We start from the raw sequence: 23,151 nt of genomic DNA, 5'->3' as shown, positions 1-23,151 counted from the left end.
AAAGCACCCCTACCCCCCACACAGCAGGTAGTTCAGGCTCCCATGAACCCTGTAACAACCCACCGCACCGCCACAGCAGACGATGCGGAATTCCTATATTCCACCCCCCTCACAGTGACCCAATTACGGGATGCGTGTGCTAAAATCACACCGTTCCTCCCCGCTTCCGACCCACACCATTTCTTTGCCACCGTCAAACACGAGGCGACCTTGTACGGCCTGGATGAGAAAGAGCAGGTAAAGCTCATGGTCCTCAGCTTAGACCCATTGGTCGCAGCAGCCCTTCCCAACCCACAGAATGTAGGAGGAGGCACCCTTGCAGAAATGCATACCACGATCCTGGATGCGATCGGGTATAACCGGGGCGACCCCATAGATGGCCTAAATAAGTGCAGACAGAAAAAGTCTGAACACCCCACAGCGTTCGCAGGATGCTTGTGGATTCACTTTGAAGCCGTTTTCGGAAACGTAGACCGTGCCCATTTGTCCGCAGACAATATGGCCAAATGGACCCGCACCCTTATCTCCCATGCCACGGAAGCAGGACAGAATGCCTGTAGTAATTATGACCTCTCGGAGGAGGCTCATAATGAGAAGTAGGTGGTCAAAAGATTGTCCCACCTTTGGGAACAGTCTGCTCACAATAAACCCGCCACTAGAACCCCCCCGAGGAAAAACAAGCCGCCGCAGACGTGCAGGCAGTAAGAACCACTCTTCACAACCCCACCTGGGTAAACGAGGGAAAGAGCAGCCCCCCAGCAAAACCGCAAGAATGCTACAATTGCGGACAGTTGGGACATTTTGCCAAAGAATGCAATGCCCCTAAAAAACCACAGAGAGCCCAACAGCCAGGCACTCTCACTAAGAAAAAGGCAGAGCCCATACATAGCGTTAGCGCCCAGTCGGATCAGACAGACTTGACCGTAACGGACTGACGGTGTACAGGCTCCCCCAGTTGGGTCTGCGATACACTTTGGGATAGGTCAGGACGACCCGTAGTCGCAGCGAAAATTAGGGGACAGCCGATCGAGCTTCTCTGGGACACAGGAGGGTCCCGCACCACCTTAAATTCCTCCACCCTTGGTAAGGACACGTGGCCCACTACAGCCACTATCACTCTCAGCGGCTTCACAGGCCACTCACAGCAGGGACACATCACAACCCCTGTACCCATCCAAATCGTAACCATTAACACAAAACACCCCGTAGTTTTAGTCGACCTGCCCCCAACAGCAGAGCACATTTTGGGGATCGACTTCATGAATTCCCACCACCTCTATTTCGATCCAGTCAACCAGTGTGTCTGGAAGATGGCAAAATCCGCTAGAGCCCCCGCAACGCTCAACATTGGGGACTACATGAACAAGATTAGCACAGTAGGCGAGTTTTGGTTCAACCCCACCACACTCAGCACGGACTGGCAGGTTAGGGCAGTCCTGCAAAAGAACAGGGCAGCATTCGCGACCCACAAGCACGACTGTGGACGGATGACTGGCTCCGTACAAATAACAGGACCGGACCCTAGACCCCAAAAGCAGTACGGATTCCCCCTAGAAGCAGAGGGAGAAATCCTAAAGGTTATAGAAAGTTTATTAGAGCAGGGCATCCGAGGATCGGTAGCCTCAACTAATAATGCCCCGATTTGGCCAGTAAGGAAGCCCGACGGATCATGGCGCTTGACCATTGATTATCGGGAACTCAATAAAGTCACCCCCGTAGCAGCCCCACCGTTGCAACAAGTCCCGAGACCATGCTCAAACAGGGACTCCATGCCCGATATTTCACGGTTTTGGACCTCAGTAATGGGTTCTGGTCCATTCCATTGGCAAAGGCGTGCCAGTATAAATTTGCCTTCACTTTCAGAGCGCAGCAGTACACGTGGATGCGCCTGCCACAAGGCTTCCACAACTCCCCCTCCATTTTCCACCGACAGCTGGCAAATGGATTAGCGAAATTTTCTCGCCCCGAATGTCTGGTACAGTATGTAGACGATCTACTGCTGCAGACAGACACAAAGGAAGAGCACATTGAGCTTCTGTCCGAACTCCAGGAATTACTACATTCCATTGGCTGTAAAGTCAACCCCAAAAAGGCCCAGATATTGGAAGAAAAAGTGGTATATTTGGGTACTATTATCACACACGGCAAACGCGAGATCGAGCACAAAAGAATTGACTCGATCGCTAAATTGCCCCTTCCCAAAAACGTTTCAGCCCTCCGGTCGTTTTTAGGACTGGTTGGCTACTGCCGAAACCACATTGACGGTTCTGTCAGCAAGGCAGCGCCCCTCTCAGACCTCCTAAAGAAAGGAGCCCCCTGGGAATGGCTTCCACAGCATACGGATGCTGTGGAATCATTAAAACAGGCACTCATAGCCGCCCCCGCACTACAAGTTCCAGACCCGCTTTCCCCTTACGCCATAGAGGTAGCGACCACAGACCGTACCCTTTCAGCCGTGCTCCTGCAGGAACGGCATGACCAGCTAAGACCCTTGGCTTATGCCTCCCGAATTTTAGATGCTGTGGAGCAGGGATTCTCAGCCTGTGAGAGGCACCTGCTCGCAGTTTTCTGGGCAGTCCAGTACTTGTCATACATTACCGGACTGAACCCCATCACCATTTTGACCGAGCACACCCCCACCCAACTTTTACTAGACGGACGACTTAAAGACGCTACCATTAGCCAAATCCGCGCTGCTAGGTGGACCCTTCTCTTACGGGGACGGGACATCACAGTCAAACGGACAACGACCCACACATACTTAGCTGACAATTTACAGTACCCCAGAACCCCCCATGAGTGTGAGATCATCTCGCCCCACCATAATACAGGCCCCTTCATAGCTAAAACACCCCCCAGAAAACTAGCCACTCCATCTCAGAGCCCCCCTCACCCGGACCCATTGGGATCCCATTAGGATCTATGTGGATGAATCTTCCACAGTCCTGGATGGGCAACGCATAACAGGTTGTGGGATTTATGTGGAGGACGCGCAGGGACGCGCCCTCGAGAAAATCACATTAAAATTACCCGGACACTTAGGCGCGCAGGCAGCAGAGCTTGCGGCCATCGCTAACATTATAGCGCACCCAGATTCCTTCCCCAGCCCAGCAGACATATATTCAGACAGTCTATACGTTTGCAACAACCTCACCGAATTTCTGCCCCTCTGGGAAACAAGAGGATTTGTTTCCGCGGATGGGAATCCCCTCCCCTCTGCCCCATTACTCCGCCATATTTTGCAAAAAGCCAAGGACAGGACTTTTGGCATTATAAAAGTCCGCAGCCACCATCGTTCCTCCCCCCCTGGAAATGTAAAAGCCGATGCACTGGCTAAGGCAGGATCCAGGCATGGGTATTTTTGAAAGCCCCCCGAAAGCGCCCCAGTGAGTGCGCCAGTGAGTGCAGTTCAGGTCATGCAGACTAGGATCGAAGATCTAGTAGAGGCCCAGAAGCAGGATAGCGCTCTCACTGAGATCGTGAAAGGGAAGTTTCCAGCCTCATACGAGAGGTACAGAAATACGATAACCACACATGACGGTGTGGTGTTAAAAGACACCCTTTATGTAGTTCCGAAGCAGGATAGGAACCAATTAATCCGTTTATTCCATGATGGTCATGGACACCAGGGAATCGATCCCACCACAGCCCACCTCAAACAGCATTGTTGGTGGCCAAATCTCAAAGAGGATGTATCCCATTACATTGAGAATTGCCTCATCTGCGCACAGAACAACCCAGATAGATATGCCAAAAAGGCACAATTAACGGCCCCTGGACTAACCTGCAGATCGATTTTATAGGTCCATTGCCCCCTTGCAGGAATGGCTATAAATATGTTCTGGTGGTCATAGACACTTTTACAAAGTGGGTGGAAGCATTTCCAGCCCGCACCAACACCGCGAAAACCACAGCCAAAATCCTAACCCACCACACCTTTACAAGATGGGGACTCCCCCGCAGTATTGAATCGGACCAAGGTTCTCACTTTACGGGACGGGTCATGCAGAACGTCGTCACGATATTTGGCATAACCCAAAAATTTCACATTACGTACCACCCACAGTCGAGTGGTATAGTGGAGCGCATGAATCGGACCTTAAAAACCACCCTCCGAAAAATGGTCCAGCAGAACAACTCCACTTGGAACTCAGTCCTCCCCTTTGCGCTGGTGTTTTTGCGTAACACTGTTTCCACCTCCACAGGTTACACCCCACACACCCTCATGACCGGACGCCCCATGAAAGGGACAGAGTACTTGTTAGGTTTAGACCGGACCAGCCCTGAATTTACGGCCCTCACCCACAAGAAAGCCGTTGAGCAATTAGTTGCGAATGTAAAAACGGCTCAGTTAGCAGCCGCTGTTAAACTGGGCACTAAAAGGAAACAGAGCAAGGCCTGTTTTGATAAGGCAGTACATGCAACGGAGTATGATATAGGACAACAAGTGATGTTGTCTGTGTATAACCCCAGCACATTTCTGTCTCCGAAATACTCGGGTCCGTACTCCATTACGGATAAAGTAAGCCCATCGGTATATAAAATCAAATACCCAAATGGTAAGACTGCGTGGGTTCACATAAACCAGTTAAAGGCTTATGGAGCACAGTCAAACCACGCCCACCACATCATGCTTGACGCAGCAGCCCACACCCCGCCCACAGCCAACGTAACCACACCAACCCCCGCCACGTCCAGCCCAGACACGGACTCGCCCCCGACTCCAGCCCCAAAATCTACACTCCGCCCCGGAACGCCCAGACTGCAGCAGCAGAGACAGCGACTGTGACTCTGACGATAGCCACAGCACGCCTCCCTACTATCCTCATACGACAGCACCCACACCCAGCAACTCCGAGTTCGACTCCAGTGATCCCTTCCTGATCACTTTCCTAAACAAACCACACCACCGACCACCGAACCATACGGACGACCCCGACTTTGTCCCCACACAACTCGACGAAACCCATTGGCACTGCGACAACTCCTACAGACTCGTCCGCAACGACGAAAGCAACCCCAACTCACACCACGCAGCCCTCTCAACATTAATTCACTCCAGAGTTTGGCACCCGGGAGAAGGGGACGACCTCGAGTCGGACCCCCAATCCGCCAACCCCTTTGCGACCCTGTTCGCAACAGAGAACTGAGGTGTCCACATGATGATTTAAAGGAGACACTTGGAGAAAAGTGTTGTCCTTCCTGATGGAACCTGCAGGATGTTTTATGTTGTTTGTATGTTTTGTTTAAGTGTTGTTCGTCCGACAGGAGAATGTTTCTCACCGTCACACACCCATTCACCTGAAACCTTTTAGCTCTTTCCAACGGACACCCACCGCGGCCAGATGCTTGTTCAGCGGTACCAACTTGTCCACAGATACCTGGTCAACAGACCACACGCTCGTTCACAGGAACTAGCTTTTCAGCTGGTACTGGTTCGAGTACCAGACGCCCGTTCTGATTTGAGGGTAGAATCACAGCAGCAACCCCACCATGACGACTACATTTTTGCCCGTTCTTGTCGGTTGCTCAGGCAGTGGAGAAACGGCGTGAGACCCGCCCTGCCTGGGGGGACCCCCCCCCGGCTGGTCAAAAACGCTCGGGTAGGGGACATACGGTATTGGTAGCCGTCCTACCCGGGGGCTCCATCCAAATCTTACCCGTCGCGGCCCATACGCACCTCATTCGACCTTTTCCTTTCAAAACAGTTTTATTTATTTAGGCGACCTTTGGGTTGCTGCCTCATGCTATTTACATCCAGGAACATTTGGATGATAAACTTAGCACTGGTCCACCATTGGGAAGTGTGCCGTGTCCTAACATTTGTTTTGAAAAAAAAAAAAATGGGGGAGTCACATATAGTGACCAATTATAAGGGTTTAATTGGCCCCAAGAAGGACAGACACACTAACATACCGGATATTATACCAAGGTAGTTACAGATACTATGCTTGCTTTACAGAACTCCAGAAGCTCCAGGACCGGAGAAAACAGAGAACACAAAGAAAGACAAAGAAAGAGGACAGCCATGAGGACTTCGTTCATCGTGCTCAATATTTTTTTCACGAACATTTGGTTGCGCGGGAACCCCATTACTCCAAACCCCCCTGCCGTTAATGTTTCACTGCCTCGCAGTACCCAAAGCCCAGTCACCAGCGACACTGCATCTTCCTGGTGTGCCAGGTTCATAACCTGGTACTCCCTGTCTTACGTAATTGAAGCACTGTTAGCGTTGGCAATACTCTGCTGTGCAGTGCAGACTATGCGCCTCCGCAAATGGAGAAGGAGAGCGTACCGCGCTCGAACCCCGGTATATCGGATCCGATCCCCTATATTCGGGTATGACCAGACCCCCGATCCCGCGACCTATAAAACAATAATAAAAAAAACATGCACTTGCGTTTTTCTGTAAATAAAAAAAATGTACAAAACCCCAGTAACAGAAAATGTATGATCCTGAGCTTGACTGCCAAGCCAGGAAAGAGTATATTGAATATTATGATTGTTGTTGTATGTTTTAGAGAGATAGGATGATGCAATGCTTGATGAGTGTACTTAGGTAAAATTAGAGTTTCCAAGTTTTTATTTTGTAGATGCATGCCCCTGCCTGACATAGCGCCCTCAAGAATTGTTTAGGTAAATTTTTGTGCATAGCTAGGGTCAGAGTAGTGGCCATGTAGGAGGTGTCCCCCCCCCCCGGTCAGGGAACGGAAAGGACAAAATTTAGGTGATCCTTCACGCTTCGCGTTAGGATCACAAGTAGGGAATGTAGCCACCTAAAATGGCTGATTCCCGATTTGTTTGGCCAAAACCCGATATAAAATAGCTAACCGAAAAGGCTGATGGGAAAAGCAGCCAACAGGGCACAAACGGACAGCTGCAGACAGAATAGCGTATTCGGCTCTGGGGAAGCCGGCCCAGATCGATACCTGCGACCATTAGCAGCACATCAACACAGACATCTGCAGTTTAATCGGCTACCCCTGGGAACAATTGCAACATATTAGCAATTGAATGCCGGGCCAGACCTCTCGGCGCCAGCAGCGGCCGAAACAAAGACAGGTGAACAACCACCTCCCGATCGAGGAATCGCCCCATTATTGGAGCGTATTGAACCCAGTGATTGGGAACAAGTCCAATCACTTGGGACTCAGGGTCAAGGTCCGCCCCGAGAGGCAGGAAGCCCCTGGGCCGTATAAATTGAGGGGCCAAGTTCAGATCTCTCTCTCTCTCCCTTCTTCCCCTGCTTGCAACCTTCGCAAGAACCATCGATCAGAAACCGTAAGTTTGACTCCAGCGATCGATACCCGATAGAGACTCCTAGCCATCGACCCGTATCAGCCTTTTGAATCCCGCAGGCCAGACCCAATTCGATAAGCCATTCGTTTCCCTGACCTGGTGGGCCATCCCCAAAAGTTAAGTATTGGCCAGTAGTGGTAGGTAGTGATATAGAAAGTAGGATTATTGTGTAAGTATTTATTGCTGTACATAATAAATGACCGTTGATTTCAATCTTACTAAGTGGTGTGCTGACTTATTAATCATAACTCGAGCTTGAACCACGTGGCGGTATCAGAAAGATACCTGGCGACTCGTGAGCAAAGGTGACATAATCAGAGCTAATAAAACTAAGGCTAATAAGAGCAACAATATTTAACTGTTTTTTAGCATGTTAAGTCATTATGTGATGTTTAAGTTTTATACGGTGAACTTAGTTCTTCATCAGCTTATGGCTCTTAATTAAGTTTGGTAAAACACAGACTAGGGGCGGAATTCTCCCCCCCCCCCCCCCCCCCCCCACGCCGGGTGGGAGAATCGCCCGGGCTCCGCGCAAGTCCCGCCACGCCGTCCCGATGCCCGCAGGCGATTCTCCCACCCACTCCAAACCAGCGTGGCGAGAATCACGGCTGGCCGCTGGGAGAATCGCCGCTTGCCGTTGGTAACGGGCGAGCGGCGATTCTCCGGCTCGGATGGGCTGAGCGGCCTGCCCAACACGACAGGTTCCCACCGGCACCATTCATGGGAACGCTGGGAGGGCGGCCTGTGGGGGGGTGGGGAGGGGGGTTTCTGCACCGGGGGCGGCCTCAAAAAGGGTCTGACCCACGATCGGTGTCCACCGATCGGCGGGCCGGCCTCTCTGAAGGAGCACCTCCTTTCCTCCACCGCCCCGCAAGATCCATCTGACATCTTCTTGCGAGGCGGCCGTGGGGAGGCCCGCAACCGCGCATGCGCAGGTGATGTCATTTACGTGACACCGGTCGCGTAAATGCCGCGGCGCCGCTCCTAGCCCCCCAGGGGCGGGAGAATAGGGGGCTGGGAGCGGCCTCCGACGCCGGAGTGAAACATTCCGGGTTTCACTCCGGTGTCAGGACTTAGTCTCCCCATGGGAGAATTGCGCCCTAGGTTTCTGAAATTTTTCATTGTTGGGTAAAATCAGCATGGCTATTACACGGCATCACTGGCATGAACAGCACCTCAATGTTTCTGGTTATACAACAACTATTTGCATATATATAGCATATTTATCGCAGGAAAACATCCCAAGTTGCTTCACAGGACCATAATAAGACAAATGCTAATCATAAAGAAAGATTATTAAAGGCTTGATGAAAGAAGTACGTTTGAAGCTGACTGAGCCAGGGTTACTCTATGCTCCGTGGGAAGCCAGCTATTGAGGACTAGCACAACCGCAGAAAGAAGCCTTGCAACTAGGACTGAGCAGGCAGGCAGAGAGAGTCACCGCAGGCCAGGTAAAGGGCCCAGTTGTGCTTTCTTAATAGGTAAGGCTGCAATTTTGTACTCATACATTTTTCCAGGATAATTCGGATCAACCCGCTCGAGTAGGCAGCTACTTGTCGAGAGAACAGCACACCCCCGTGCCCTCCGACTCCTCTGCCATGTGTTTTTACCTGTGAACGGGGGTGAGAGAAACCCCTCTCCCACCCCCAACTTCTATCAACATCCTGAGGGTTACCAGAAACTGAACTAACCATATAAATTCAGTGGCTACAAGAGCAGGTCACAGGCTAGGAATCCAATGGCTAATAACTCGCCTCATGACTCCCTAAAGCCTGCCCAGCATCTACAAGGCACAAGTCAGGAGCGTGATGGTATCATCCCACTTGCCTAGATGGGTGCAGCTTCAACAACACTCAAGAAGCTGGACACCATCCAGGCTAAAGCAGCCCGCTTGATTGGCAGCCCATCCACAAATATTCAATCCCTCTACCCCCGACGAACAATTGCGGCAGTGTGTACTATCTACAAAATGCACTGCAGGAACTCACCAAAGTTCCGTACACCTTCCAAACCAACGACCGCTACCATCTAGAAGGACATGGGTAACAGATGCCTGGGTACACCACAATCTGGAATTTCACCTCCAAGTCACTCACCATCCTGACTTGGAAATATATCGCCGTTCTTTCACTGTCGCTGCATCGAAATCCTGGAACTCCCTCCCTAACAGCACTGTGGGTATACCCAAAGCTCAGAGACTGCAGCTGTTCAAGAAGGCAGCTCAGCACCACCTTCTAAAGGCAAAGTAGGAATGGACAATAAATGATGGCCTGCCATCAATGCCCATATCCTGTAAAAAAATTAGTTAAATACAAAATGCTGGATGAATCAAAGGTATTGATGAGAGTTTCAGCAGAAGATGGGATGACATCTAGGGAGAGGAATGGGTGAGCAATGACAAAGCAGTGGAAGCAGACAGCCTTGGTAAGATGTTATGGCATGACTGATGGTAAATGCTGAGCTGCTGCCCCAAATCACAGAAGGGATATTTGAAACAGCTAACAAAATGTTTTGTTCTTGCATTTTATGTAGTGCGAGGAAAGGTTCTGAAATCTATGATATCCCTAACTACTTGTGGTGATTTTATAATAAAGTAAATAGTATTACACTTAAAACACAAAAATGACTTTACATAGTAAACAGTACTTTAAAACAGTTCCAAAATAACTTAACTACCCTCATAGCAAATCTTCCCCATTCCTGTTCAGCAAGTTTACAGATTTTAAAATCTATAGGATCCCTGGAAAAAATAATTAAATCACACAGTGCCTTTGCTTTCTCTTGGTGTCTTCGGAGGTTGAAAACAGATGGTTCTTCGGTCTGGCTTTGTTCATACTGGTTTCTGAGAGTTCCGATCAGCTATTCCTGCTGTCTGCTGGGAGATCTAAACAGCTACCCCTTCACATAGGTTTTGGTGATTCTTAAATGTGATGATTTCTCATTGATATCTCCATTGTCCTACCCAATCTCCTTTGTAATGCTCCCTCCCAGAATTGATTAATTTCTTTACTTAGCTCCTAGGATTTAAAAGAAAATTAAACTCACCCTATCTTGACTTTGCTTTCTTACACCTTTTTTTACAACCGGTATATATTCTCCTTTGAACCGAAACAACCAATTCAAATCTACTCCTGTTATTGTCTTATACAAATATTTGTTTGAAGTCCTTCTAGGTTCATTGCCATATCAACTACTTCTTATTGTTAGTTTAGATTTTTAGTCACCGTCCCTTACTCCAATTATCATACTCACAAAACCCCAACAGTTTGAGAAATATGACAGATATTACAAACAGAAAAACGTTACAATTTATTTGTTTTCTTGACGAAGGATATGGGGGTCGGAGGCTCAGCTGAGAATCAAATAGAACGTCAAAATTGCGAACAGTCGGGTTCAGCATAAGGCAGTAGCCAGGGAGGATGACATATTTGGTGGTGAGGAAATAGAGCTTGCGGTCGGGCTGAAGGCAATGACCTTGGTCTTAATGTTTAACCGGAGGAATTTACGCTTTATCCAGGACTGAATGCTGAACAGGCAGTCTGACAACACAGAGGCAGCAGGGGTGGTGATGAGGTATAGCTATGAGCCATTCATGTACATGTGGGACATGATGCCATATTTTTGAATGCTGTCACCAAAGGGCAACATGTCAATCGGAAATAAAAGGCAGCCAAGGTTAGTTTCTTGGCGGATTCCTGAGATGATGAAGGGTATGAAGAGAAACCATTTCTGGAAATTCTCTGGCTACGAATATAAGAGTGGAATCAGGCAAGGGCAGTCCTACTCAACTGGACAACAGGGCTGTTGCAGAAAGATGGTGTGGTCAACTGTCTCAAAGGTTGCAAGAGTTTGAGAAGGAGGAGAGACAGTATACCTTGGCCACAGTCAATAAGTATGTTATTTGTAACTTTGATTCAGGTATTTCAGTACAATGGCAGGAAACCTGATTTAGACAAGGAATTCCAAGAAAGTTGGCCACAGATTTGGGAGGAAAAATGTTCAAGGGTCTTGGAGAGAAAAGGAAGAAGGTGTGGAGGTTTGAAAGGACAATGGGCGGGGTTTTTGAGGGCAGGGCAATGGCAGAGGATTTGAAAGCAGTTCAGTACCTAAAGAAACAGTTTACAATACCAATGAGTATGGAAGAGAACTTTAGCGATCAGCAACTTAATGGGAATATAGTTGAGAGGGGAAGAGATGGATCTTTGGGAAAATGATGTTAAAAAAATGGCGGGAAAGATGTGTGTTCAAGATGGTCAAAGGGAAGCAAGTAAGAAAGCTGAAACAAGGACATCAAAGACAGAAGTTAGGGAATAAATGAACAGAACAACAGCTGCAAAAAATATTGAAATAAATTACCTGTTATCTGGCTGCTTTCCGTAAGTGGCATAGTTGAGCTTAAATCTTCTGGGCTGCTAGCAGAAATGAAACAACTTGTTATAGTACTGTAGTTTGATACATTTCAATGAATGAGTGATTGTATATCCAAACATTAGGAGTAGTTACTATTAATAGTAAAGCCTCAGGAAATTAATGTTTTGATTTTACTCTAGAATCAATTTAAAAGATTCTTAACCTCACCATTAAATACCTCCTCAGCAGTGACCATCTCTACCTCAGTAGCCCTTTATCTGTTCAGCTCTGGCAGATACTCTTTCAGTCTCTGAGCTCTAGAACTCCCAACTCAAATCTCTCGCTCACTCCCCCTTTTAAACACATGCTAAGGAATATTACTTTAATCTAGTCTTTTAGCTCATCCCTCATTTCTATTCTACTTATATTTTTGCTCTTTGCACTGTATATATTTTCATCTCTGATTCATAAGGAGCTCGGAAATGGATTTCTAACACAAGGGCTGCTATGCAAACACATGACAGTTGTTTAAATTGAACCTAGAATCCTCAGTTATTCTCTCCAATTAACAAAACTTGACTTTGAAGGCAAGGTATTATGTGGTCCTGAAAAATTGTCAAATCTCCACTTCCCATTGCAAAGTAGGTCTCCAAGCATCTCAGTCTTATAATAAAATATCACAATATACAGTAAAATACAAAATGTACTGTTGCAATACTGAAGTGGGAAATGGTTCAAAAGGGCACTTGGCACAGAAGATGGCTGCCTGTCACATAAGATGGAGACACAGAGAATAACGCAGACATAACTGATGCCTGAAGTCCAGCGGGGTGCCAGTAGGACAGATAGGAACAGATCCAGGACAAAGGAAGCCAGACAGGAAGATTAAGAAATACATAAATGCGGGACACCACTTGAATAAAGCGGACTTCAGCCAAGGTGTACACAATGATATGCTAATACGAATGTCTTGGGCCATTTCCTAAAACAAAGGGACAATCGATACTACCTTACTGCTGCTGCCTGTAACCTGTTAACCCTCTTTGACTGTGGCCATGTGTAAATGGCAAAATGCTTACAAATAGCGATGTACAATCTATAAAATGTTTAACGATAACAAGGTGATAATTGTTTTGTATCTGGGCTCATTGTGAACCCGAAGTGGGGATCGGGCGTTCATCCAAGCTTTTAAAGATGGACTCTCTAGTGCCCACCAGGCTATCCTAAAAATGGGAGTGATTATGTCCCAGGATTACGACGAGTTGGTAGAGTGGGCTAGCGGTGTACAGGTAGAGGAGACGTCCCAGGTCAGAGCAAGACCAGAAAGAGTAGCAACCCCCGGTAATGGGAACTGGGCCAAGCCGAAACTGACCTGCCATAATTGTGGCCGGCAAGGGCACTATGCGAGGGATTGCAGGGCCCCACAGGAAGGAGACAGAGCAGGAGAGAGTGGGAAGCATTGCAGCCACTGTAATAAGTATGGACACTCAGAGGCAGTGTGTTGGGAGAAGCATGGGAGACCCCCGACCCGATCCAGGACCACCACAGAACCGGAGGAATCACGGAACCTCCGAGGTCAGCAGGGCTGACTGTCTGCAGCCCCCACTCACAAGGGTAAAAAGGAGGGCCAAGTGGGAAGCTGTCCTCCTACGCCCAAGCAAGTCATTAGTAATAGTAAGAGATATAGGGGAGAATCCAGCAGAAGGGATTTTAGATACAGGAGAGACACACACCTGTGGAGATGTAGACAGAGATGAAGGAGAAGGTAGAATAAAAGACACATAATTAACAACAGCTCAGGAGACCCTCTTTGTAGATGGGTCACGAAAATATGTGGAAGGATCACCCCAGACAGGGTGGGCAGTAGTGAATGATAAGTTCGAAACCATAAGGTCAGGAAGGATTGACAGAGGTCAATCCGCGCAAGTAGCTGAACTAGTGGCGCTCACACAGGCACTAGAGTTATCTGAGGGAAAAACCGTGAACATATACACGGATAGCCGATATGCATTTGGAATTATACATGATTACATGACAACATGGGGAAGGAGAGGGTTCATAACCACTGGCGGAACCCCTATCAAACATCAGCAAAGAATTAAGGCGCTATTAAAAGCCAGTGTGAAACCCTGAGAGGCCGCAGTAATCAAAATTAAAGCGCACCAGAAGGAGCCAGGAAGAGACAACCTGGATTGGTTGAATTTCAAAGGAAACCAAGCAGCTGATGCAGCAGTACAACTGGCTCTAGAACAAAAAACGATTAACGAGCTACCAATAGCAGCTACAGAACCAGAAGAAGATGATATAGATATTAGGGAATTACAGGAGAACACCCCAAGTGAGGAGAGAGAGAGATGGGAAGCGCAGGGTGCAGCCAAAGGGGCTGATAATGTTTGGAGACGAGAGGATAAGGTGATAACACCGGAATGCATACAGAACACCCTATTGAAATTACACCATGGGCTCTCGCATGTGGGTAGAGAGGCCATGATAACCAGCTTAGGAAGAGAATGGTGGTGGAAAGGGATGGGAAGAGACGTAGCCCGACACTGCCACCGATGCGTGATATGTGCACAACACAATGCATTTCACAGGGCCACTGCCACAATCCCATGGAAAAACTTATTGTCTGGTCATCATAGACCAATTCACCCGGTGGGTAGAAGGATTCCCTACCAGAAATTGTACTGCTACCACAGTAGCCAGAATATTGGCAGAGGAAGTAATCCCTAGATGGGGAGTGCCCCTACAAAATTGATTCGGACCAGGGGACACACTTCAATGGGAAAGTGATGAAAACAGTATGTAAATTGATGGGGATAAAACAAAAATTCCATATCCCCTATCATCCACAGAGTTCTGGGATGGTGGAACGTATGAATAGAACACGTAAGAATACATTAGCTAAAGCCATGCAAACATCGGGGAAAAATGTGGACGGAGGTGTTGCCCACTATACTAATGAGGTTAAGAGCTACTACAAACCGGACAACCGGATTAACCCCTTATGAGCTAATGACAGGACGGGCGATGCAATTACCAGAAAGCATAACAGGTGGGACCAATGTAGGTCCGCTAAAAGACAGAATCAGGAGATATGTTTCGGAACTGAGCACCCAGCTAAAAGGGATGCGCAAATTCGTAAAAGACAATCAGGAACAAAAAGACACACAAAGGGAGCTTGAAATATTCCCTGATGTCCCAGCAGCGGGAAGTCGCGTCCTAATAAAAACACTACCTGTTAAGCCAGGATTTGCCCCAAAATGGAATGGGCCATATGAAGTCATAATTAGTGGAGACACCTGTGCCTGTATTGACATAAGAGGGAAGGGAACATGGAAACACGACCCAGCTAAAATTGTATCAACCTGAACATGAATGAACTAATCCGATTGCTTTCCCCCAAACACAGGAGGAGACCGCGAGCGAAGGATCAGTGTACTCGGAAAGTGTAGAACAGTTCTGCAACCAAGCATACAGACAGATTATAAACTATAGCGTTAGAATTGATACTTGCTCGTTGTAAAAAATGTGTGTAACCACGAGTGTGATTATGATACTTTGCGTTGTCGCGACTGTAAATTTGACTGGGCTAGAGGATAATCTATTTTACAAAGCCCACATAAACTTACACGGGAATCGAACTGTATGCTACCCATTAGCACAGTCGGTAGAAGCCCTATTTGTAGCCACCCCTGGGTGGATCCCGAGCAATTTATATACAGTTGATACATCAGGTGCACCCTGTAAGGGAGAAATCGGAAAGTATAAAAAGGGGATACAGGGGAGATGTGTGAAACTTGTAAATCCCACCGACTCTGGGGGCGGGGAGCTCCAGGAGGGAGGGAAAGCTGGTCAAGATACAGCAAGCTAGCCGCTTTGTTTCACAGGGCAGGGATAGGGATGTGCCTATGCCCTGGTCCCCACAAATAATTCCTGCATACAGATGCAGTGCATCCGCCAGCATTGTCGGGTTAATAAAGGGCAGTTTACTTGCACCTGCAATTAACTAAAATGCCTGAACACAACCGCAGGAAGACAGCTCATGTGTGGGCAGTGCAATGGGAGTCACGTAAGCTCAGCCACATGGACATACCCATTTGATACTTACCAGGTGGTGGAAACCAACGGGGAGTCAGGGGAACCGAAAAATTGGGAATACAGGCAGACTCATAATCAGGACACTACATGCTACCGGGCAAAGGAGGGATACGTCTTCCTCTTCAATGGAACGTACGCGACAGAAACACTACATCTCCCAGGCCTTTTTGCAGTGGGAACCATAGGACCACTCACCGTACCATGCCCTCAGAAGGGACATATTTGGAGAATAGTGACCCGGGCTATCAGCAAGGAATTCTGTGCTGATTGGGAAACCCCGGGCACATTAGGATCATCCCTGGGGTACGGGTTCCTCGGGACTCTATCTATGGGGGGAGCATCAGGAGTGATTAGTGCTAAGAACAGAAATGTAATTGCTTGTGCATTAACAATCTTGGGAAACAGTACCTCAAAAGCGCTAGAGGCGGTCAACCAAGAAATGGCTGAACTCAGATTATATGCACAACAGACACGGTATGCAGTAGACTACCAGTTAGCCCAACAAGGGGGAGTGTGTACAATCATAGGAGATAAATGTATAACCCATGTCACAGACGAATCCTATAATATTACAGAGGCCATTCACAATATCAGGGAATAACTGGATAACTTCAGACAGGGACCCACAAAAGGAAGTAGCTGGCTAGAATGGCTAGTGGGAAATATCTGGGGACCCTATTTAATACACGGACTGGTCATGTTCATATCGGTCACACTGGTGTGCTGCCTTAGCTTTGGGTGTCTAAAAATCTGCTGTAGTACCGTAACAAAGGTCGTGCCAGGAGCCAGTGTCACCCTTAACAAAACCACGATATTCCCCGAAGACTCCAGGAGATGCAGAGAAAGACGGGAAGTTGTGGACCTATACCTATGAGAGGTATCGTGATGTTGGTCTACGGGGCTGTTGGGGCGACAACAGCCCGGACTAAAAGGAGGGGTTAAAGTGGGAAATGGTTCAAAAGGGCACTTGGCACAGAAGATGGCTGCTTGTCACACAAGATGGAGACACAGAGAATAACGCAGACATAACTGATGCCTGAAGTCCAGCGGGGTGCCAGTAGGACAGATAGGAACAGATCCAGGACAAAGGAAGCCAGACAGGAAGATTAAGAAATACATAAATGCGGGACACCACTTGAATAAAGCTGACTTCAGCCAAGGTGTACACAATGATATGCTAATACGAATGTCTTGGGCCATTTCCTAAAACAAAGGGACAATCGATACTACCTTACTGCTGCTGCCTGTAACCTGTTAACCCTCTTTGACTGTGGCCATGTGTAAATGGCAAAATGCTTACAAATAGCGATGTACAATCTATAAAATATTTAAAGATAACAAGGTGATAATTGTTTTGTATCTGGGCTCATTGTGAACCCGAAGTGGCTGTTTAAAGATAACAAGGTGATAACTGTTTTGTATCTGGGCTCATTGTGATAGCGATGTACAATCTATAAAATGTTTAAAGATAACAAGGTGATAATTTTTTGTATCTGGGCTCATTGTGAACCCAAAGTATAAAATGAATGACTGCCATTCAAACCGGGAAGAAGGCTGGCTGCTGTACCGCGGGGTACGTTCGCTTTCTCCCGAAGCTTCGTGTAACAATAAAATTGCATTTATCTGATCACAGCAAGTCTGACTCTTGAAGTGGTTGATTTTTCCCACAATATTGTTAGCCACTATTTGTGCAATAGGCAAAGTTCAGAATATCCCTTTACAAACATTTCTATTCGTTATCAAAACTTTTCAAATTAAACAGATCAGGGTCTTTAGGTATTGAAATTGCACAATGAGCAATCAGAAGGTCCGAATAGAAATTGACATTTCCTTTACAAATCAATATAACACAGCTACATCACAAACAGTCAGATTACTAGATTCATTCGCCAATTTTTCCACAATAGTTAGATGTTTCTTTCCCAAACATGTTCAGCAAAACACTTACAGGTGAAGCACCTGGAAGTTTTTTTCCATTGATCTTAAGTAGACATCGCTCTGCGGCAGCCTGGTCTGTGAACTCAACAAAGCAGTAACCTGCTGGCGTCCTGAATTTAAAAAAAAAGTTTAAATGAGAGGAACACCAAGAAATTGCAACATCTGTCTCAATAATGTATGTTACACACAGTTTTCTGGCTGATTAACACGAGGAGCACTGTAACATGAGTACCACCATGGAACTATGGCGTAAACAGTTATGAGGATCTGAAAGTTATACGTTTGTCAATTTACACCTTGTGCCACTTTTTAAGAATTGTCACTCAGAAAGAACTTGCATTTATATATTGTTTTTCATAACTTCAGGGTATGCCAAAACATTTTACAGCCAATAAAATGCAACTAAGTGTAGTTACTGTTGTACTATAGAAAAAAAACAATTTAGGGCGGCATGGTGACGCAGTGGTTAGCTCTGCTGCTTCAGAGCACCGAGACCCAGATTCAATCCGTGCCCTGGGTCACTGTCCGTGTGGAGTTTCCACATTCTCCCTGCGTCTGCATGGGTCTCATCCCCACGACCCAACGATGTGCAGGATAGGTGGATTGGCCACAATAAATTGCCCCATAATTGGAAGAGATTTTAAAAATCATTGAGCAAACAGTGACATACACACAGAAATTAAAAATAAAGTTCCTCAATTGAATGGAAACATGGCAATTTGCTCATAGTAAAGTCGCACAAATAAAAATTGCATAAACAACCAAATATTATCTATTAGCGATGATAGTTGAGGAATAAATATTGGTCAACGTACAGAAAAATCTTTGTGTAGTTCTACAGGATCTTTTATGTCTATCTGAGTGGGAGGCAGGCCTCCTCAGTTTAACATTTTATCTAAAAGATGACACATCTTAGAGCCCACAACCTTCTGACTCAGAGGTGACAGTGGCATCACTGAGCTAAGGCTGTACAGGCTTAGGAAATAATAATGTAGACAACAAAGTTCCAACAGTCGAAGCATTAAAATTGTGAAGACAGAAAGGATAATTGTTTGTACAGACAACAATGTTGCCAAAACCTGTGATTTCATTACTTATTTACTGGTTTATCTATTGTTCTAATGTGTACCCACCAAGAGGATGCAATAGAGAATGAAAAAATCTCTTTCCTCGTACCCAGAAACTGTTTGATTAATACAATAGTGCCCATTATTGAAAGTTTGCATGATTAATTATCAGTCAACACTCAATGCTAGCACTCTCACCTGAGTCAGGAGTTGTGTGTTCAAGCCCCATTTAGCGTCTGGAGCACATAATCTAGTTCAACACTTCAGCTGCAAATCTGGAGTTACCATGTTTCAGATGATATGCTCAATCTCGTCCCCATCTGCCCTACCCAATAGATTCACAAGATCCCAAGACTTTATTTTAAAGAAAAGCAGGGAGTTCGCTCAGTGTCCTAACTAGCAGTTAGCAGATGTCATAAAAATGAACCATTCTGATGAATTATCGCTTTGCTGTGCGAGACACCATGCTGTGTGAATTGGCTACCACATTTCCCGACTTTATGAATGTGACTATATTTCAAAAAGTGCACCACTGGACGTGCTTACCTACGATATAAATGATGCAAGTTATTTCTTTACTTAATTTCTTTACATAATTCCGTTAAAAAGAGAATATATTTTACATAGTCAACTGTACTTAACTAAATGGAAATTGTAAATCCTAAATTATTGTTATTTTCTAAGATAGGCTATACCTGAACTTGCCTTTTTACTTTACAGCTGCACCTTCAGGAAATCGATTTATTTCAATAATGTGCAGACTTTTTAATGGTACTCTTTTTAAGTCATTTCTTTTGTGAACTGCAAAAAGCATGTGCACCTTCACTGGACTTTTCCATTGAGAAAAAAATTGAGGCAAATCAAAAAACTAAATCAATACAATTCTGCTAATTTCATGACATTGATATATAATGACAAATAATTGCTCATTTGTAAACGTAACAACTGTTCTTACCCTGTCACTCGATTACGAATAATCTTTACACTTATTACAGTTTCACCCATTGTGGCAAATGCTCTTGAGATAAAATTTTCATCCATGTAGTTTTCCAACTGCAGAATAAAGTACAGAATGTGTCCAAAAGTTAATTCAGAAGGTTAGTAGAATGTACATTTAATTCAAAGTAAAAATTTTCAATTTTAGGTATTAGGAAGCAATTCTTTGCTCAAGTCTGGCAAGTTATTCCAAACAATTAGCGATTCTTAGGATGCAGTTGGATCTTGGCTGGGAGAACTAGAGGACTGGCAGGACAAGCTTGCCTTTTCTCATCCAGACCTAATGTTTTAATATTATTAAAGTGAAAATTTATATTCATTGTCCCAGAACAAAACTGCCACTTCAAAAGGAAGTGACTAAACTACACTGTATTATGATGGCCATTCTCCCATGACAACACCCACCCAATTTCTCCACTAGCTGTTCCCTTGGATCACATATCCAAATAGAGGTGGACATTCTCAGCACACAGTCAATCTGTTCTTAGCCTGATACCAGGCGGCACATAACAAACCACTAGCTTTCACTCATTGCTCTCAGGATCACATGTCACCTCCTCTCCGAGTTCTTACATTTAGGGTTATGGGAAATGAGGGAAACTGAATCAGTGCCTATAATACATTGGCGCTACATGCCAATGCTCTATAGCACAGATCAGGCATATTCCAAAATAGTTTGATCATTTAAAAGCCTGTCCTCCTAACCGTAATCCACACACCCAGACAACCATCAGATAGACCATTTAGAACGTGGCAGTATTTTATTAGGGAAGAGGATGAAGATGATTAGTTACCTATTATAGATTGGTTACCTATCGTCCTCTTAGCCAAGGATGGTGAGAAAAGTACCATAAACTACTTTTTCTTTAAGTGTGGACATGGTACTGTAATGATATATTATCGGAATGTGAGTTCAAATCTCACGATGATGGTTTTGAGAATTTAAAATCAGTTTTAATAAAACTTGATACCAGTAAAAATGACCACGAAGCCATACAATTGTCGTTAAAATTCCAACAGGTTCATCCATTTCCTTCTCTAACTCCAGTACCACTAACCCAACTGTCCTCTGAAGTGGTCCAGCAAGCCACTCGGTTGAGGACAATTAAGGGTGGCAATAGATGCCGGCCTTGCCAAAAAAAAAGGTACTCTCCGGGTGAATCAGCATAACATCTCTTACAACATCCATCCTGCAACATAAAACCACATGAGTAGCCAAATGATCCCTTGAGCCTGCTCCATCATGCAATAAGATCACGGTCAATCTTTGACCTCAACCACACTTTCCCACCCAATCCCATGTCCCTCGATTCCCCTAGAGTCCAAAATTTTATCCCAACCTTGAATATACACAATGACTGAACATACTTGGCCTGCCACGTTAATGAATTCCAAAGATTCATAATCACCTGAACGAGACTGGCAATTTTATATCAGTAGCAAACTGTCCTGGGCAGCAGCAGCCTAGCCAGTTGATGAACTTCAGATCTTTTGCAATAAACGTCAGGTCATTCACATTTACCTGATGGAGGTGACCGGTGCTCCAGTCAAACTGGCAATTACACCATCACAGTTGATGCAGCGAAAAATGTTGGCAACAAAATGTGATCGTAAATATATAATTGGAAGCAAAGGGCAGGAAATGGGAACCCTATGCAGGATGTTTAACAAGACAAGTACAATATATATTATACATTATTTACCTACAGGTTTTCTCACCATTGATCTGGAGGAATTTAAATTCAATTAATTAATAAATCTGAAATAAAATGCTCATCTCATTAATAATGATCCTGAAACTATCAGACGTGTAAAAAACAATCTAGTTCACTAATGTCCTTCAGGGGACGATGCCTGCCGTCATTTACCCGGTCTTAAAAGATAAAATTGCTATAGTCCCAGATGACCATAGGTTGCTTTCCCCTTTGAGGGAGAACGCTGACTGGTGGTGATTTAACCTGAGGATCACCACACCTCCAGCGAGGAGCAAGGTTGCGAAGGCGAGACCTTCATAGATAACCTCAGCCAGTACAGGAATTGAACCCGTGCTGTTGCCCTTGTCCTAAATCACAAACCAGCTTACTGGCCAAATGTGCTAGACCCAATCTGGCCAGCAATGTGGCGGACTCTAAACTGCCCTCTGAAATGGCCGTAAACAAGCCGCTCAATCGTTGGCGCCTAACCTCCAGGGGCAATTAGGGATGGGTGCTGGCTTTTCCAGCTGTGCTCAAATTACAAGGACAAACAAAAGGAAACTTCCAAATAAATATTTAGAATTGCATGACACTACATTGCTGGAAGGATAGACGTGTCAAAGCTTTTCGTCTTGCACTCAGCAGCCAAGAATGGCAAAATTTTAAATGTTAACAACAATTTCTACCACAGGGGCAAAGGGAGCTGATTGATTAGATATATAGAATTCACAGTGACTGTTCTTTGCACACAGTTATTGACTATTGATTCTGTATCTGGCCAGTCAGTGGGCCCAGATTGCAGCATCGAGCTGCCCCAGCCCAGCACTCTCTTGTCCTGGTCAGCCGGGCAGGCCCCTGACTCAGGGCAATAACCCTGGCAACGCGGCGCCTTCTTGGCTGCCCTCCTCACACTTACATCGCCCATCCACAGACTCCGCGACATCTTCCCCTCTCTCTAATTTTTCTCCGAGTGTCGCTCCCGTGCTGCCGAGGAGGGGGAGGGGGTGAAAGTAAAACCGATCCAATAACACAGGACGCGGGTGGACGGAAAGAACGCGCACACATCCAGCAGACTCCGTCCGTCCGCCGGCCCCCTCACCGCACTCGCCTTCCGCCTGCCTAACTCCAACTCCTCCTCCACGCCGCAGCGCCACCCGCAGCAGTGGAGGATTCACTGCCGCGCCTAATTATGTGACTGCCGACCGAAATAAATGAAGCGTAGGTGTGAGCTGCACTGGTAATAAATTGATTTCTTTTTGTTTTAGAGTAGGAGGGGGGTTGGCGAGAATTAGAATGTCTGATCAGGCACAGACAGTATCCACTCTTTACACTACAACAGTGATTAGAATCATAGAGCACATGTAGCACAGAAGGCGGCCTTTTCTTTACTCTTTCATAAGATCTGGGTGGCACTGACAATTAAGGGCACCATTTGTTGCCCACACCCAATTGCTCTTCAACGGCTTGCGCCGCCATCTCGGCGGGAAGTTTAAGCGTCAACCACATTGCTGTGGGTCTGTAGACCAGACAAGGTAAAGAAAATAATTTCCTTCCCTAAAGGGCATTAAATGAACCAGCTGTTTTTTTTTTACAACCATCGCTGATACATGGTCACCATCATTTATTAACTAAATTCAAATTTTACCAGTTGGCATGGAGGGATTTGAACCCATGTCCGACATGTCCCCAGGGTAGCCTTGGCCTCT

General features: G+C 46.1%; 1 protein-coding gene across 5 annotated transcripts in view; it reads right to left on the bottom strand.

The window, feature by feature from the left end:
* Positions 1-22,568, bottom strand: part of LOC140412546 (tRNA selenocysteine 1-associated protein 1-like) — a 39,122-nt gene extending 16,554 nt beyond the window's left edge. For 2 of the 5 annotated variants that reach the window (XR_011941772.1, XM_072500832.1), the window contains exons 1-4: positions 22,362-22,567; positions 19,711-19,808; positions 17,699-17,798; positions 11,656-11,711 (exon numbers count right to left, since the gene is read on the bottom strand). Coding sequence is in view for 4 of the 5 variants with exons in the window: in XM_072500832.1 (XP_072356933.1) it covers positions 11,656-11,711; positions 17,699-17,798; positions 19,711-19,808; positions 22,362-22,388 (281 nt within the window). In the remaining variant the exon portion in view is untranslated. Of the gene's footprint in view, positions 1-11,655; positions 11,712-17,698; positions 17,799-19,710; positions 19,809-22,361 lie in introns of all 5 variants that reach the window. The other 3 variants (XM_072500835.1, XM_072500834.1, XM_072500833.1) reach the window with 3 other exon arrangements.
* Between the last annotated feature and the right edge of the window lie 583 nt (positions 22,569-23,151).

This window comes from Scyliorhinus torazame, chromosome 1 (assembly GCF_047496885.1).
Source record: "Scyliorhinus torazame isolate Kashiwa2021f chromosome 1, sScyTor2.1, whole genome shotgun sequence".
NCBI classification, from domain to species: domain Eukaryota; kingdom Metazoa; phylum Chordata; class Chondrichthyes; order Carcharhiniformes; family Scyliorhinidae; genus Scyliorhinus; species Scyliorhinus torazame.
Note: the sequence above shows the minus strand (reverse complement) of the source record. Positions and strands in the feature narration are given on the sequence as shown.